Genomic DNA, 18,758 nt, shown 5'->3' with positions numbered 1-18,758 from the left:
TGCCAACTAAATGAATTAACAGTATTATTTTCTTTTAGTTTCTCAAATATAATAGGTCAACATTGTGTATGGAAGTGTTGTATGATGTAAATATCACAAAAACATAAATTGACCAACAAACCATGAAAATGACGTTTGAGAGACCAGACTGACCAGTCCTTAAAGACTACTTAAAATCTTGCATTACTAGGTAAATTTATTTTCACATGATAGATATGCTATGAAGTTTAGTGGAAATTTGTCAATAACTTATTTACTTTATCTATAAATGAATCAAATCTTTGGACATTTCTGTTCCTAATGTAAACATTAGGTAAGTAAAAATTACTTACGCCATTGGTTGATCAGCAGTCTCGTCAATAAATGGTGTGAAGGATGGTGTTGGTGGTGGTGCCACTGTTTTACATGGTATCTACAATGCAGATTGTCAAATGTTTGAAAGAAAGTCTTAAACATTTTCATATTTTCACAAAATAGTTTTATAAATAGTATGCTCAGCTATGAAGGTTGTTTGGTATAAAAAGCAAAAATACTCCCAAATAACAATTTAAAAAGTCAGTTTGCTCTCCCAACTAATAATCATTTTATATTTTTTTTAAACTACAACCAAAAGATACATTAAATGACTTCAGCAGTAACTGTTCATTGCTAAGTTTGGGTATAATTAAAATTCAAGTTGTTCGATATACAGCATGTGATCATACTTACCTTCTTCACCTTTCTCAATCTATAACTTACAAAAATAAAAAAAAAAATCCAATTGTCTTTGTGATCTCACCTTAGCTTTGCTCCATACTCCTGCTTTCCTTTCATTTTCTTTATTGACAGCTGCTTTTGTAGGAACATCAGACCAGTCCCCTTGTTGCCCTGGCAATGATGGGTCTTGATTCTCATCATTAAATATTTGAAATGATTGTCCAACTTGTGCTGGTTTTATAGACTGAAGACCAAGGCCTCTGGGTTCTATTGATAAATTGAAGAAAAAATTAAAACATCATGAATTTTCTAATGATAAGTTAATAACTCAATTTTAAGTAGTAATAATTGCACAGTTGTTATGATCTTAGCATAGTTTAAAATCATTTTTCTGAGTCTAGACAAGTTGTGCACGTCGTATTTAAATTGATTGATTGTTGTTTGCTTTACGCTGCATTAGCACAAAAAGGCCATATCGCGGTGAGAGCTTATTCAAATATTTTTACATTTTAAAGAGTATTTTAAAATCAGACAAAAGGTCCTTCAATAAACTAAAATTCTAGACTAAAGCAAATTTCATATTTAAACAATAGCTTTCTATAAAAAGCTTTCTTTAAAGATAAGACATTGAGAGATAATGATGCTAATGTCTCTAAATGGACACCCTTGGAATATGATCCTTAAGTATCAGAGTTCTAGAATTCATATTTTTTCCTGGGGTTGCTTAAAAAAAACTGCAAGTACTAGCTATTATTTCTATTTCAAAATTTCAAAATGGATTTGGTCCTTTGGAAATTTTGGTAGTCAGGACCTTCAGACCACCACTTTTCAAGAACTCTGCCTGTATGACTTACTCAGTGCTGTGTTATCTGCTCTATTCACTGGCACTTTCCTACTCATTGTTTTGAGCTGCCCAAGTGCTGCCCTTTTCTCAACTGATTCTTCTGGTGCGTCATCCATTATTTTACCTGCTAGGCCTCTTGCTACCCTCATTTGAAAGTTGCTAAAATAAATTCATTATATTTTTAATATGTATTCTCATGACCATGTGCATTCATTTTTAAATCACAGCTAGATGACCAAGAAAAAGTACAAGATATAACAAGAAAGTAATTCATTGACTTTATCTTTTTCTCAGTAAATGTCACAACTATACTACACCTCAAAATATTTTTCATTTCTATCTGACAACCACAAGAAGCTCACTCAAACTTTAAATTAAACTAGATAGATTATGATTTTTTTACTGTAAAATTGTATAAAATTTAGTAATATCTTTGCCATAGTTCCAAGGTAGTGCATATGTTTACAAATTTTCTGTACATGCATCCTCGCATATTCTTTCATACAGTTTAAAGCAATTCTATAAATATATTAGATATATATGATGAAAACAGTAGAAATCAATTATGACCTAAGAAACAGACCTTACTTGAATGCTGCCTTTATTTCAATTTGAGTGAGGTACTCATCTGAATGCTAACGTATAGACAAACAAAGAAAGCAAACCACACCTTCAAATATTTATTTCAACTTTGAAAGGAGTGAAATAGTAAATTATATACACATTTAATAAAGTGGTGTAAACCAGGTTGATTTAAAAAAAAAATTTTTTTAGGGATAAACTTCTGTTTTGTGGTCCAAACCTTCCATCTAAATTTCAATTTCCACATACTTATTACTCTGACTTTATCGAGCTAGGGGATTCTAAGGGGAATAATGAAAATATTAATTAAGAAAGTTTTACTTTTCTCTCCAAGATACATTATTTATGCATAATTTGAATGATGAGAAGTACATGTTGTATTTTCATCTATAACAAAGTTATGTACTTGATCTGTCTGTTTCTCTAATTCTGTAACTGTTTCTACATGTGGACTAATGAAGTTTGTCCAGTCATGTTCTCACTCTTAACTCATGTAACTGTGGGTGTGTGAGGAGAATAAAATCCACCTGAGCTAAAGTATATCTAGTTGAAAATCAGAGGGATGGGACTTTTTTATATATAAAACTCATTTAATCAAAATAACATAAAATCTTGAAGTCTTACTTGTATTTCCTTTCAAGAAGGTCCATAGGTTCCGATCTTCTTTTAATTCCCTCCTGGTAAATTAGATTGGCTTTCTTAGTATTTCCCATTTGTTCCAGAATCCAGGCCCATGACTCATAGAAACAGCTAAGTTCATTCCCAATCTTTTGATCAAACATATAATTAAATATGTCGGAAGGATCTTTACACATATTTGCCTGTAAGAATGAGAAAATAAGGAAAATTATTTGATTATCAAGGAAAAATTGTGCATTTTTTGTTTTTAATGTTGTAAAAAATGTGATCATTTGTACCTTTGAAAGGTCAATGAACTATAATCGACTGCCTCTAGATGTTATAATGACTACAAAAAGCTTAGTTCTTACATTTTCTAAATAATTTTAGAAACACCAAATAAATAATGAAAATGATGAATTATCATGATGCTTTGTAACACCCAAGATATATATTCAAGATCAGATTTTTTTAAAGCAATGAAATGTAGGCTCAAGTTCCTGCAACTGTCAAATTCAAGGGAATATTTTTTCAATCCTTTTCCATATGAAACTGAATATGACATACATAAGTTTGATGGTATATAACATTTTATACACAGTAGCAGTAACTTCAATGGCCATTATTATGAAGGAGACATTTCTAGTGTCACAAGTCTTACAAAAGAGGGATGAAAGATACCAAAGGGACAGTCAAACTCGTAAATCTAAAACAAACTGACAACGCCATGGCTAAAAATGAAAAAGACAAACAAACAACAACACACACGACACAACATAGAAAACTAAAGAATAAACAACACGAACCCCATCAAAAAACTAGGGGTGATCTCAAATGTAGATTAGGTCTCATAAATGGTAATAAACTATACCCAAACTTACGTATCTAATCCATGCTGACACATATCGAGGGTCATTATGGTATCTTTTCTCTTCTGTAAACTGTTTCAGATAATTCTCTAATAACTTTTCAAGGTTGTTTTCTTTTCCACCTTTAACACAATTCTGTTCTGTCCAGACCAAATATCTGAAAAGCATAGAAAAAGCTATGAAATAATAGGGTTTCCCCATGATAAATGTCCCCTCCCCAAAACCATTTTGACAAAATATTTCAATTTGAAGAGACACGGTTTTACGTTTACCTTGGATCTTATATCAAAATGTATATATAACCTGTAATAACATTTTAATTTTAGACATGTAAGATGAACAATTATAAAAAAGAAATTATTTACATTTATGGATATTATAGATTCATTGCAGAGGCAATCAAACTTTGTAAAGGTTACTTTAAATGTGGATATGGGATTGTCAATAATATTTGTATCGGAAAATCAGTTAGTTTTAAAACGACTCTTGTGGATATCAGAGCCACTAGATGAGGCTATTGACAGTTGGGAAAAGCAAAGTGGCGGACCGTAGCAAATTCTTTGCACTAGTTATCAGTTAGCATCAGCCTGCTTGTATGCATTAATTATAATTCGGCCAATGAAAAAGAATCTATGTTTCTGTTTGTAACATTTCAATGTATTAATTTTACATACCTATACCAAACTTCCAAGGGATCTTCTCCACTGTATGTTCTGAGTTCATCTTCAAATTGTCTATGATTAAAATATATATATATATATAAAAATTGTTGAGTTAGATTGCTGACAAATAATAAATACATTGTGTATGAAAATAATAATATAACATCTACACACGCTTAAAAAACACGTGTCTCATGTCTATCTCTAGATTCACCTTCCGTGACAAGGTAACACTACGACTATTGAAGTTATATTTTAATATAGCGAATGTGGTCGAGTGGTCTAGAGCGCTGGACATGAGGCTAAGCGATTGGTGCTGTAGTGTATCAAAGGTGTGAGTTCGAATCCCGCTGAGGGACTGACAAAAATTTGTCAGTATAAAATCTAACTCTAACACTGTTTGGTGTAATTTTCAGACTTATATATATATATATAAAACATGATAAGTTAATCTAAATAAATCTACAAAGTAAACCTCATTATCCTGTCAAACATAAAATGATGAAATCCTCTTTTCAGTAGAAAACTCAATATACATTGTACTAGTGAATTCAAACAAAATCGTTAACTTCTTATTTTTCATCATTCAGTTATAACGATGGAAGTGTTTAACAACCCTGACTGGCTTTACAGCCCTCTGAGTCTCACTGTTGGCTCTGTGCCTGAAGTTGTTTGGTGAGCTTTAAATATTTTCTACAATTGGTCAGGAACAGATGGAAGGCACCATTTTGGTAGACGGCCATCTTGGTTTTTCATGAGTAGTTGTTTGGTTTGTTTACTATTTTGCTGTTTTTTTTCCTGTCTGGGCTCCATTCAGGGCCAGGTTGGTCAGCTTGGCAGCCTGATTATCACGATGACAAGAGTACTTGTCGATGAGTCTCGAACCTAGTAATAACGATGACAGGAAGCATTATCATGACCAAAGTCGTAAGACACTGAAATAACGGTCTATTGTATTCAACACCTACAATACAGACCCTTGGATGTCAGTCGGCATAATATTTCCATATTGGGTGTTACGGACCATATGCTAACGTGAGTATTACGCAAAACAACAAGTTTATAAACGTACTATGCGTTATGGGCTTTGCTCATTGTTGAAGGCCATACAGTGACCTATTATTATTAATTTCTGTGTCATTTTGGTCTCTTGAGTTGTTGCATTGGCAATCATACCACATCTTCTTAATTACATGCAGAATTGGATTGGTTTCTGTCATCGAAAGTAGTGTGCTGTTGAACCATCTATCAGTAAACCCGCATCGTAGATAGCGCATAAAGTGGAGCTGACCCAGCACGTCCTTCCAGTTGTAATGACTGTTAATGTGGATTGGGATACTGATATCCACACTGAGTTATACTTTTCAGTCTTTGGAACAGCAATATTGTTGTTAATAGCAAAGAAAAAATTATGACAATTTAAAACCAAGCACAGTCCTTATGATATTTTTGACAATTTGCAAACCTATATGATGTATACATTTACATGTAGTCTGCAAATGGTAAAAAATATCATAAGGACCTATGAGCTATGGCTCAGCATCTATTTAACACCATTTCCTGCTACAACTATATTTTCATATTGAAATCATTTCATAACCAAATAACCATATACTTGTACAAAATGAACAAATAATGCAAAATCCAATTTTCAATTTTCAATCAAAATATTGCAATAATGGAGGGTAATGTAGTAATGCCCTTAACCAACAGGCGTCAAGATATAATTTTTGGCTTCTGATAGCGTCAAACTGGTTAAAAGTTTACTGTGATTCGTCAAAATATCCTTATTGTGATTTGTCAGAGGTTTCAAATGATTATTGTGACCATCATTTTGTAAAAAAATATCATGATTTGTCAAAATCAGACCATTTGTTTGTCGTCTAAAAGAAAGTGTACATTTTATCGTCATGCACCAAAAATTATCATGAAAGTACAAAATGTACCTCATTTACGACCCTCATATTGATCTGAACCTTACCAATTTCCTGAATCATTTGATCATTAATAGAACCATAAATAATAAAATTCTGTTTGGATAAATAAACTGTTAACACAGATATATGTCTCGCCTTTTTGTAATTTGATTATGCAAATGTTGAAATCAAAATAGCAATACTTTAACATCTTACACACGTTATGCTAATATTGAAAGTCAATGAACCATGACTGAGTTACATGGCTAAACAATCTCCATGTAAATGAGATGTGCCAATGCTAATACAACTGCATACCAAATACCATTGACTTATTATAAGTCATTCCCAAACCTAAACACAAACATTAACTTGTAAACAATGTAAAAGTTTCAAAGTCAATGAACCATGAAGAGTGGTGGGGCTATATAATCTCCATGGAAATGATAATTGCAAATGCCAATAAATTTGCATACCAAATATCATTGACTTAATATTAGAAGTTCATTTTAAACTGATCTAATCACAAACTAATATGTAAACTAAGATAAGTTTCAAAGTAAACAATGACTGAGGGGGCTAGGCCAAATATTCTCCATGGAAATGAGATGTGCCAATGCTTATACAACTGAATACCAATTAACATTGGCCTACTACTAATGGCCTACCATAAACTGACCTAATCACAAACTAATACATGTAAATTAAGCAAAAGTTTCAAAGTCAATAGACCATGACTGAGAGGACATGGCCAAATAATCTCCATGGAAATGAGATGTGCCAATGCTTATACAACTGCATACCAAATATGATTGACCTACCACTTGTGGTTCACCATAAACTAGACCTAATCACAAACTAATACATTGTTGACGCCGCCGGAAACAGCATACCCATGTCTCTCTTTTTGACTCTGACAAGGCGAGACAACAAAAGTGGTCATAAAAGACACATGGATTGTATCACTTTGGCCTTGCTGTAGTCCAAATCATTATAAATTAATGTCTTGAAAGGCTAATATACCTTTTTTCTTTGACGCCTTACATCGACTAGCCTTGCTGATGCAAAGAGGACATTGACGAGTATGGTACAGTATCAGACAATCGATTGATTCGACATGTTTTATTTTTTAGTATAATTATCTTGTCAACTGTACTCGATCGTATCAGTTTGTCGATTCAATCAATTGTTGTACCAAATTAACATATATCATTCATGTCAGGATATATCAACTCAGTCAACTGTGCTATGATTATATTCAATTCTATCATTCTTTTTTCAAACTCTGCACGATCAGATCCATCATATCCTGTCTGATTCCATCGTTACGATTGTGCCACAGTTGATCAATATAATCAACTCAGTCAACTCTATTTTTTACATTACAAACGTTGCACAATCGTATCGATCCTATTCAATCGTTACGATTGTGCAACAGTTGATCAACATAAATAACTCAGTCAACTTTATTTTTTTACATTTTAAACTTTGCACGATTGTATTGATCGTATTCAATCGTTACGATTGTGCCACAGTTGATCAATATAATCAAATCAGTTGATCAATTAATCAACTCAGTTACCTTTACTTTTTTACATTTTAAACGTTGCACATTCTTATCGACCGTATTCAATCGTTACGATTGTGCAACAGTTGATCAATATAATGAACTCAGTCAACTCTATTTTCATATTCTAAACGTTTCACAATCGTATCGATCGTATTTAATCGTTACGATTGTGCCACAGTTGATCAATATAATCAACTCAGTCAACTCTATTTTCATATTCTAAATGTTGCATGATCGTATCGATTGTATTCAATCATTACAATTGTGCCACAGTTGATCAATATAATCAACTTAGTCAACTCTATTTTTTTTACATTTTAAACATAACGCAATCGTTTTGATCGTATTCAATCATTACGATTGCGCCACAGTTGATCAATATAATTAACTCAGTCAACTCTATTTTTTACATTACAAACGTTGCACAATCGTATCGATCCTATTCAATCGTTACGATTGTGCAACAGTTGATCAACATAAATAACCAGTCAACTTTATTTTTTTACATTTTAAACTTTGCACGATTGTATTGATCGTATTCAATCGTTACGATTGTGCCACAGTTGATCAATATAATCAACTCAGTTGATCAATTAATCAACTCAGTTACCTTTACATTTTTACATTTTAAACGTTGCACATTCTTATCGACCGTATTCAATCGTTACGATTGTGCAACAGTTGAACAATATAATGAACTCAGTCAACTCTATTTTCATATTCTAAACGTTTCACAATCGTATCGACCGTATTCAATCGCTACGATTGTGCAACAGTTGATCAATATAATGAACTCAGTCAACTCTATTTTCATATTCTAAACGTTTCACAATCGTATCGATCGTATTTAATCGTTACGATTGTGCCACAGTTGATCCATATAATCAACTCAGTCAACTCTATTTTCATATTCTAAATGTTGCATGATCGTATCGATTGTATTCAATCATTACAATTGTGCCACAGTTGATCAATATAATCAACTTAGTCAACTCTATTTTTTTTACATTTTAAACGTAACGCAATCGTTTTGATCGTATTCAATCGTTACGATTGCGCCACAGTTGATCAATATAATTAACTCAGTCAACTCCTCATTAATAATATAAAATAATCACGAAAGTATTAATCATATTCAATCGATACGATTATGCCACGGTTGATAAATATGGTCAACTCAGTCAACTCTGTATTTTAATAGATATTCAAGCGTTGCGTTTAAGCCAATTTTATAAATACATTTGTCCCAAGATTGATCAATACAATCAATATACTAGTAGCTACATGTACTGTAGATTCGTTTTATACATGAAGCTCGATAGTATTGATGGTATTTAATGAGCACTAGTCTGCCACTGTGAGTAATATAGTAACCTCAATCAACTATCTTCTTGTTGGCAAGTATGGGGGACGAATGTTTCGATATACAGTGATATTGTTTGCCTCAAATTACAGCCAAAATTCTGCCTTTTCCCCTAGAGAAAATTCCCAATTACTTAAAAAAATAGCTTAAAATTCCTCCCAAAAAGTTTAACATTTTCCCCAAACAGTGATGGCATTGGATGTAATGTTTGTAAATATCGTATTCATGATATTATTTTGATAATAATTAGAAAGCACTTTTGAGATCCGGTTTTCTGATCAGAATCATCATGGTGTTTGTACACATGTAGTTTTCAATGCATTAAGTACCATCATTGCTTCTGTTTCTTTCCCTCTCCGAAAAGTACCTTTCAGATTGAAAATGTCTGACAACCAAAATATACATGAAAAAAACAGTGCAAAAAAGACAGCAAAGCCATCAAATAATCAGTGATGGGTTTAGAATAAAATATACAAATTTCCCAATTTCAATACAATTTATGCATTTTCCCAAATAAAAAACGGTAGAGGTAGTTTTGAAAAAACAACAACAATATCACTGAATAATTCTTATATGATTTGCATATCTATAAATACTTGAATTGGATTGGTCAATTAGAATTTTTATCTAAGTTTACACTTCGATAAACCATGTTTCCGAAACTACTTTTGTAATCTATTCATGCGCGATACACAAGCTTGCAGTGATCCCAGGATTTTCAGCACTTTGAGATTTAAAAACAATTGCATAACAGTTGTGACTATTCTAGTGCATATATAACAAAAAAAAAAAAAAAAAAGAAATAAATTTAATTCACTAAGCTTTGAAAATGTATAAAAATAAAATTTAATAAAATTCCGCGAAATTTCATGAAGGATTTGGCGAATTTACGTCATGGCAAAACACGACGTCATACGAATAGAAATTTTCAAGGGAAAGATTATTTCGTTACGTGTACGCTTCAAATTCGAATAACATTTAATTAAAAAGAAGTTTTTGAGGTAGGTGCTATTTTATTTAAGATTCCGTTGTATTTATCTGACATTTATGGTTTTTAGAAAGTCAAGATGGCGGCGTACTCCTTAGTTACGACTTGCCATTGTGCTTTTGATGATAATATATATAGTAGCCATCATAAAAAAAAATGTTTATTAGATATCACAAATGTTTGGCTGAAGAATTATAAGGATTAAACACATTTTTTCTAGAGGTTATTGATGTGTAAACCAAGGCTCTTACTCACAAACTCAAACAAATAAAACAGTTCGTGAGTTAATCGCCCCGGTTTACACAAACAATAACCTCTAGAAAAAATGTGTTTAATCCTATATCGTATTCATTCGACACAATTGTGCCATGGTTTATCCAAATTGTCAACCCAGTCAGCTGTATGTATGTATTATTCTGGTTCAACACCAGTTTATGTGTACATATTTTGATAATAAAAAAAAGCAGTTGTTTACATTCTGGCTTCTTGTTTGAGAGGTGTCTAATTGGCAATCATATCACATCTTCTTATTTGTATAATAGTATAAATAACAAATATGCAAAATAAAACCACAACATCATGTATATTTAAAGTTAATTGTTATCCAAGAATTATCTAAATATTTATATTCTATTTTCTGTGTGTACATACATGGATCTATAATTGGCTACTTCTCCTAGTACTCAATTATACAGTTGTGCCACGGTTGATCCCTATAATAAACTCTATCTGCTGTTTCTTCTCATTAAAAATATGGTATAAGATTATTCAACTCCGTAAATTAATAATTTATTCACAGCACTATATGGCATATTGATACAGACTACAGTGCTGTATGGTGCATTATCACGGTCAGAGGAGCTAGATGTGACATGGACAAAGCACATATTGCTGGATGGCACATTGACACAGCTAACGGCACTAGGTTGCACATTCAATACAGTCTACAGTGATCTATAGTTGTTAAAGTCTGTGTCATTTTGGTCTCTTGTGGTGGACAGTTGTCTCATTGGCAATCATACCACATCTTCTTTTTTATAACCCTAACTCTAACTCTAATTCTACTATACTATTAACTCATGCACACAGCAATGATAGTATCGATAGTTACGATCGAATCTTTGTCATTAGACATAACACATATGTATGCATTGAGTTGATTGAATCGACAAACAATGTTCAATCGTTCTCGATCGTATCAATGGTTACGATCGAGTCTTCATCAAACACATTGAGTTGATTGATTCGACATATGATGTTCAATCGTTATCGATCGAGTCTTCATCAAAACACATTTAGTTGATTGATTCGACATATGATGTTCAATTGTTACGATCGAGTCTTCTTCATAACACATCTGCATTGAGTTGATTGAATGAACAAACATTGTTCAATTGTTATAGATCGTATCAATCGTTACAATCGAGTCTCCATCATTATAGCCTAGCCTTGCTGAGCCTGATGCAAATGGGAAGTTTGGCCAGGGTGGTAAGCTAGTGGGCCAGGCTTCAAAAACATGCATCAATCTTTTGATGTCAATCTAAGGTTGGCAAAACTTGGAAAATAGCTCAGGCTATAGAATTCTAAAACTAAAAGGGATTTATAAATTTTATCATGCTTACTGTTTCTCTTTTCTTATCTGTGCCAGTTGGTCTTCTGATGATTGCAGCGACGCTGAAAGATTTGAAAAGTGTCTCCCTTGGCGGATTGGTTGCACATTTTCCTTACTGAGTTCCCATTCATTCTCCTCACTCATTTTAAAGAAGAAAAACTCAGTCCCTCTCTCCCTCAAAACAAAAATTGTTCAAAATTTCCGCCTTCTGGCATGCGCACTTCCGCTTCTGAGATTTGTAAAATTAGAATACAGACGATATGGACACTATATTTTTCGGGTTTTTTTTTGTGGTTTTTTTTTTTTTTTTGTATTTTTGAGATTGTGTTTTGTATTTAAATATTTGCTTTGTAACACGTTAGAGTGATTAATTAAAACACAGAGATCTGTAAATAATACGTTAAATTTAGTGCTGTTGTAAGACATGGACAGTCAGTTTTCATAGAATTTTGCACAGGCACTTGTCTCAGAAAAAAAATCCTATATACTGACTTCGACTATCGAATATGAATACCTTGTGTTAAATTAAGGTATATAGGAAATTTTTGATCTGATACAAGTGCCTGTCGAATTTTGGTAGTAACTGATGTCCATTGCCATGAAAGAGGGGGGGCAAGGGGTTTAACTGTTATGCTGTTATGGGGCAATTTAATTCTTTGTTATCTGTTATTTTGAAAATATGTTTGCTGTTAGCTGTTATTGTCTTATTCTTTGTTAGCTGTTATTGGGCTATTAGTTTTTTTGTTATCTGTTATTGTGATAATGTATTTGCTGTTAACTGTTATTGAAAATTGGAATGCTAGCATTTTTTTGGACAGTCAATATTCGGTATAAATTGATCATTGGACATTGGGGTCTACCACTACTAATATGTTTGTCCCGTCTTCAGAGAAGGATTCCATTAACATTTACCCATCACAGAAGTGAGGACCAAGACAATTCAAGTATATCTTATGATTATCCTTGTAATAAATTCCATTTTTTTTATGAATGTGTATTTAGAACTATCTTAATTTTTTGTATGAGAATAATGTTCCTTGTTTCCCATACGAACATATCAAATTAAACAATTCTTAATATGACAAAAAGGAAAACATATGGTCAGGAATATCTGACAAGGATCTCAATTAAGGACTAGGTCCTAACAACCAGTTAACCTTTTATATAATATGGTACATAGACTCAGCTCTGTGATTCTTTTCAAAGCAGAAACAAATGCATTGTATAATTGTATACCATAATACGTTCCGTAAACGAGCGTATAAAAAATATTATAATATATTGAGTAGTAATTTAAACACATTCTAGATACATAAATTAATACTAAAAACATAGTCATAGAAAATGGAATGCATTACAAAGGATTATATCCGTAATAAGAAATACTGATTTGTCAAAGACCGAATTATTTTAATATTTCATTTACTGTTATCTGTTTTTGTCCATTTTAATTCCTTGTTATCTGTTATGAGCCAAATCAATTTGCTGTTTTGCTGATATTGGGACCCCCCTTGCCCCCCCTCATGAAATATTATCCCTCGAGTGGAAAGAATATACTGCAAAAGTATGAAATATTGTCCACCCACCAAAATATATTTTTATATATTATATATTAAATATTGTCCTCCAAGGAAAGAAATACAAAGGTCATTAAAAAGTTTTATTATACTTGAATTTTAATAAAACCAGAACGATTGATTTGAAATCGATTAATATAAACAAACGAATATTGCCGGTTGTATCAAAGTTTTTCGAGAGAGCCATCTTCAAGCAGCTAGTTGATTTTTTTCAAAATATATTTCACCCATATTTGTCTGCCTATAGAGCAGGATATGGCTGCCAGACAGCACTTTTGAAAATCATTGAGGATTGGAAGAAGGCTATTGATGATAATCAATATATTGCTGCTGTGTTGATGGACCTCTCGAAAGCCTTTGGTTGCCTTCCTCACAATTTATCAATTTTAAAACTAAAGGCATATGGGTTATCCGAAACAGCTTTGAGCTTGATAGACAGCTATTTAAGTAAAAGAAAGCAATGTGTAAAAGTTGGTATAGATATAAGTACCTGGAAAGATATATACAAAGGTGTGCCGCAAGGCTCTATATTAGATGGGCGTCAAGTTGGTTACCTATTCCCTATTCCCTATTCGTTACCTATTCCCTATTCCCTATTCGTTGCCTATTCGTTACCTATTCCCTATTCCCTATTCGTTACCTATTCGTTACCTATTCCCTATTCCCTATTCGTTACCTATTCGTTACCTATTCCCTATTCCCTATTCGTTGCCTATTCGTTACCTATTCCCTATTCGTTACCTATTCGTTACCTATTCCCTATTCCCTATTCGTTACTTATTTGATTTTTAATATCCTTCCCCCTTTTTAATTATGGCATGGAATAGTTTAATATGGCTGCCGTTACCATGGAAACGGCACAATTGTGAAAAAATGAGCTTTTGGTTTTTGGTGAACTGTTTGGATATGCTTGAACTCAGAATCATCATATTTTAAAACAATGTAGGTGCCCACTATATACAGGTGTTGGATGATTTTGGCGATCATTGGAACTACTATGTTGCCATGGAAACTACACCAAAATTTTCAAAATTCTCAAAATGCTCAAAACTTCATGAAACTTCACAGTAATGATGAGCAACATTGGAGTTGGAATTTCCAAAATAGGTCTTGTTACCATGGAAACAATGCAAAAAGGTCAAAAATTTCAAAAATAAGAATTTTCCGCAAACTGGATGAAACTTTACAGGAATGGTAACTGGCATAGGCAGAGTTGGATTTTGAAGTTAGAATTTTCAAAATGGCCGCCGTAACCATGGAAACAGCAAAAATATCAAAAATTCAAAATGTTCAAACTTAATGAAACTTTGCAAAAATGTTACTAGACATCTGTAGATGCTCTCTTTGACTTTGGAATTGTCAAAATGGCTGTCGCTCACCTGGTAATAGGGGGAAGGGGTGCCTTCCGTTATTGCTAGCAATTACAAATCTAGTTGTTAATAGTCTTACATATGGTAATAGTTCTGAATTGGTTGAGGTAAAATGATCTTTTTATGACCTATTTATATGTGTTTGTGCTCAACCGATCCTTTTACTTCATGTTCGATACGCATTTGTTCCTTACTTGTTTTTTATACGTTCTACCTAGCTTTTAACTGCTTTATGTCCGTATGTTTGAAGATGGATCTTGGTTCGACGGGATGAAATCACCGTGTTAGCGCTTGCGTAAAAACGAAGATGTGGTATGATTACCAATGAGACAACACTCCACATTAGACCAAAATGACACAGAAATTATCAACTATAGTTCACTGTACGGCCTTCAACAATGAGCATAGCCCAAACCGTGTAGTCACCTATAAAAGGCCCAGACATGACAACCTCATACAATTCAAACAACAAAACTGACGGCCGTATTTCATATACAAAAAAATAAACGCGGAAATATGTAACACAAAAACAAACGATAACTACTTAATTTCAGGCTCTTGTCTAGGGACAGGCACATACTTACATAATGTGGTAGAGTTAAACATGTAAGCAGGGTGTACATCGTTTCGGAGCATGCTATTACCTTGTTTAATTCGTTCCATCACTCGCTTATAATTCGCTTATAATACGTGTATCTTACGTTGCACCTTTTAAAACATGATTTTCAATTGTTTTGTTGTCTCTTGTGGAAGATTTGGGCTCTTAGAGGTGATATAACTCTATAAGTGCATTTGTATCCGTTCCAGCGGTCGGATAATACCCTGTTAAATATTCGTTACTAATTCGCTTTTAAAAAGTTTGTTGTACGTTGCACCTTTTAGAAAAGGATTTCCAATTGTGTTCATATCTCTGGTGGTAATAATGTGTTCTTATAGATGAAATACCCCTATAAGCGCATATGTACTCGTTCCAGCGATCGGTTAATACCCTGTTACCTATTCGTTACCTATTCGTTACCTATTCACTTATAGTACGTTTGTTGTACGTTGCACCTTTTAGAAAAGGATTTTCAATTAAATTCATATCTCTGATGGTAACAATGTGTTCTTAGAGATGAAATGACCCCATTAGAGCGCATGTACCCGTTCCAGCGCTCGGTAAATAACCTGTTACCTATTCGTTACTTATTCGCTTTTAATGCGCGGGGTATACGGTGCACCTTGAAATAAATCGTTTTTTAATTGTGTTCAGGTCTCTGGTGGTAAGAATGTGTTCTTAGAGATGAAATTACCCTATTAGCGCGCATGTACCCGTTACAGCGCTCGGTTAATACCCTGTTACCTACTCGTTACCACCAGAGATATGAACTGAATTAAAAATCCTTTTCTAAAAGATGCAACGTACAACAAACGTAATATAAGTAAATAGGTAACGAATAGGTAACAGGGTATTTATCGAGCGCTGGAACGGGTACATGCACGCTAATAGGGTCATTTCATCTCTAAGAACACATTGTTACCACCAGAGACATGGAGACAATTAAAAATCCTTTTCTAAAAGGTGCAACATACAACAAAAGTATTATAAGTGAATAGATAACGAATAGGTAACAGGGTATTCACCGAGCGCTGGAACGGGTACATGCGCGCTAATAGGGAAATTTCATCTCTAAGAACACATTGTTACCACAAGAGACATGGAGACAATTAAAAATCCTTTTCTAAAAGGTGCAACATACAACAAACGTATTATAAGTGAATAGGTAACGAATAGGTAACGAATTGGTAATACGGTATTAAACGAGCGCTGGAACGGGTTCATGCGCTCTAATAGGGTCATTTCATCTCTAAGAACACATTGTTACCACCTGAGACATGAACACAATTAAAAAACGATTTATTTCAAGATGCAACGTATACCTCGTGCATTAAAAGCAAATAAGGAACGAATAAGAAGCAGGGTATTAACTGAGCGCTGGAACGAGTACATACGCGCTAAAAGGGGTATTTCATCTAAAAGAACACATTATTACCACCAGAGATGTGAACTGAATTAAAAATCCTTTTCTAAAAGGTGCAACGTACAACAAACGTATTATAAGTGAATAGGTAACGAATAGGTAACATGGTATTTATCGAGCGCTGGAACGGGTACATGCGCGCTAATAGGGTCATTTCATCTCTAAGAACACATTGTTACCACCAGAGACACGGACACCATTGAAAATCCTTTTCTGAAAGGTGCAATGTACAACAAACGTATTATAAGTGAATAGGTAACGAATAGGTAACAGGTTATTTACCGAGCGCTGGAACGGGTACATGCGCTCTAATGGGGTCATTTCATCTCTAAGAACACATTGTTACCGTCTGAGACCTGGACATAATTGAAAATCCTTTTCTAACAGGTGAAACGTATAAAAAAATGTATTATAAGCGAATAGGTAACGAATAGGTAACGAATAGGTAACAGGGTATTAACCGAGCGCTGGAACGGGTACATGCGCGCTAATAGGGTAATTTCATCTCTTAGAACACATTCTTACCACCAGAGACCTGAACACAATTAAAAAACGATTTATTTCAAGGTGCACCGTATACCCCGCGCATTAAAAGCGAATAAGTAACGAATAGGTAACAGGTTATTTACCGAGCGCTGGAACGGGTACATGCGCTCTAATGGGGTCATTTCATCTCTAAGAACACATTGTTACCATCAGAGATATGAATTTAATTGAAAATCCTTTTCTAAAAGGTGCAACGTACAACAAACGTACTATAAGTGAATAGGTAACGAATAGGTAACGAATAGGTAACAGGGTATTAACCGATCGCTGGAACGAGTACATATGCGCTTATAGGGGTATTTCATCTATAAGAACACATTATTACCACCAGAGATATGAACACAATTGGAAATCCTTTTCTAAAAGGTGCAACGTACAACAAACTTTTTAAAAGCGAATTAGTAACGAATATTTAACAGGGTATTATCCGACCGCTGGAACGGATACAAATGCACTTATAGAGTTATATCACCTCTAAGAGCCCAAATCTTCCACAAGAGACAACAAAACAATTGAAAATCATGTTTTAAAAGGTGCAACGTAAGATACACGTATTATAAGCGAATTATAAGCGAGTGATGGAACGAATTAAACAAGGTAATAGCATGCTCCGAAACGATGTACACCCTGCTTACATGTTTAACTCTACCACATTATGTAAGTATGTGCCTGTCCCTAGACAAGAGCCTGAAATTAAGTAGTTATCGTTTGTTTTTGTGTTACATATTTCCGCGTTTATTTTTTTGTATATGAAATACGGCCGTCAGTTTTGTTGTTTGAATTGTATGAGGTTGTCATGTCTGGGCCTTTTATAGGTGACTACACGGTTTGGGTTATGCTCATTGTTGAAGGCCGTACAGTGAACTATAGTTGATAATTTCTGTGTCATTTTGGTCTAATGTGGAGTGTTGTCTCATTGGTAATCATACCACATCTTCGTTTTTACGCAAGCGCTAACACGGTGATTTCATCCCGTCGAACCAAGATCCATCTTCAAACATACGGACATAAAGCAGTTAAAAGCTAGGTAGAACGTATAAAAAACAAGTAAGGAACAAATGCGTATTGAACATGAAGTAAAAGGATCGGTTGAGCACAAACACATATAAATAGGTCATAAAAAGATCATTTTACCTCAACCAATTCAGAACTATTACCATATGTAAGACTATTAACAACTAGATTTGTAATTGCTAGCAATAACGGAAGGCACCCCTTCCCCCTATTACCAGGTGAGCGACAGCCATTTTGACAATTCCAAAGTCAAAGAGAGCATCTACAGATGTCTAGTAACATTTTTGCAAAGTTTCATTAAGTTTGAACATTTTGAATTTTTGATATTTTTGCTGTTTCCATGGTTACGGCGGCCATTTTGAAAATTCTAACTTCAAAATCCAACTCTGCCTATGCCAGTTACCATTCCTGTAAAGTTTCATCCAGTTTGCGGAAAATTCTTATTTTTGAAATTTTTGACCTTTTTGCATTGTTTCCATGGTAACAAGACCTATTTTGGAAATTCCAACT

General features: G+C 33.7%; 1 protein-coding gene across 1 annotated transcript in view; it reads right to left on the bottom strand.

Moving 5' to 3' along the window:
- LOC143045439 (mitotic checkpoint serine/threonine-protein kinase BUB1-like) overlaps positions 1-11,935 on the bottom strand; it is a 36,234-nt gene extending 24,299 nt beyond the window's left edge. Inside the window, exons 1-7 of the mRNA XM_076217932.1 lie at positions 11,731-11,935; positions 4,284-4,343; positions 3,622-3,766; positions 2,747-2,943; positions 1,551-1,699; positions 779-963; positions 333-412 (exon numbers count right to left, since the gene is read on the bottom strand). Of these exons, the coding sequence (XP_076074047.1) occupies positions 333-412; positions 779-963; positions 1,551-1,699; positions 2,747-2,943; positions 3,622-3,766; positions 4,284-4,343; positions 11,731-11,864 (950 nt within the window). The 5' untranslated portion in view covers positions 11,865-11,935. The remainder of the gene's footprint in view (positions 1-332; positions 413-778; positions 964-1,550; positions 1,700-2,746; positions 2,944-3,621; positions 3,767-4,283; positions 4,344-11,730) is intronic.
- Between the last annotated feature and the right edge of the window lie 6,823 nt (positions 11,936-18,758).

The sequence above is a fragment of the Mytilus galloprovincialis genome, chromosome 9 (assembly GCF_965363235.1).
Source record: "Mytilus galloprovincialis chromosome 9, xbMytGall1.hap1.1, whole genome shotgun sequence".
In the NCBI taxonomy this organism is placed as follows: domain Eukaryota; kingdom Metazoa; phylum Mollusca; class Bivalvia; order Mytilida; family Mytilidae; genus Mytilus; species Mytilus galloprovincialis.
The sequence above is the reverse complement of the archived record's forward strand: the minus strand, read 5'-3'. Positions and strand labels throughout refer to the sequence as shown.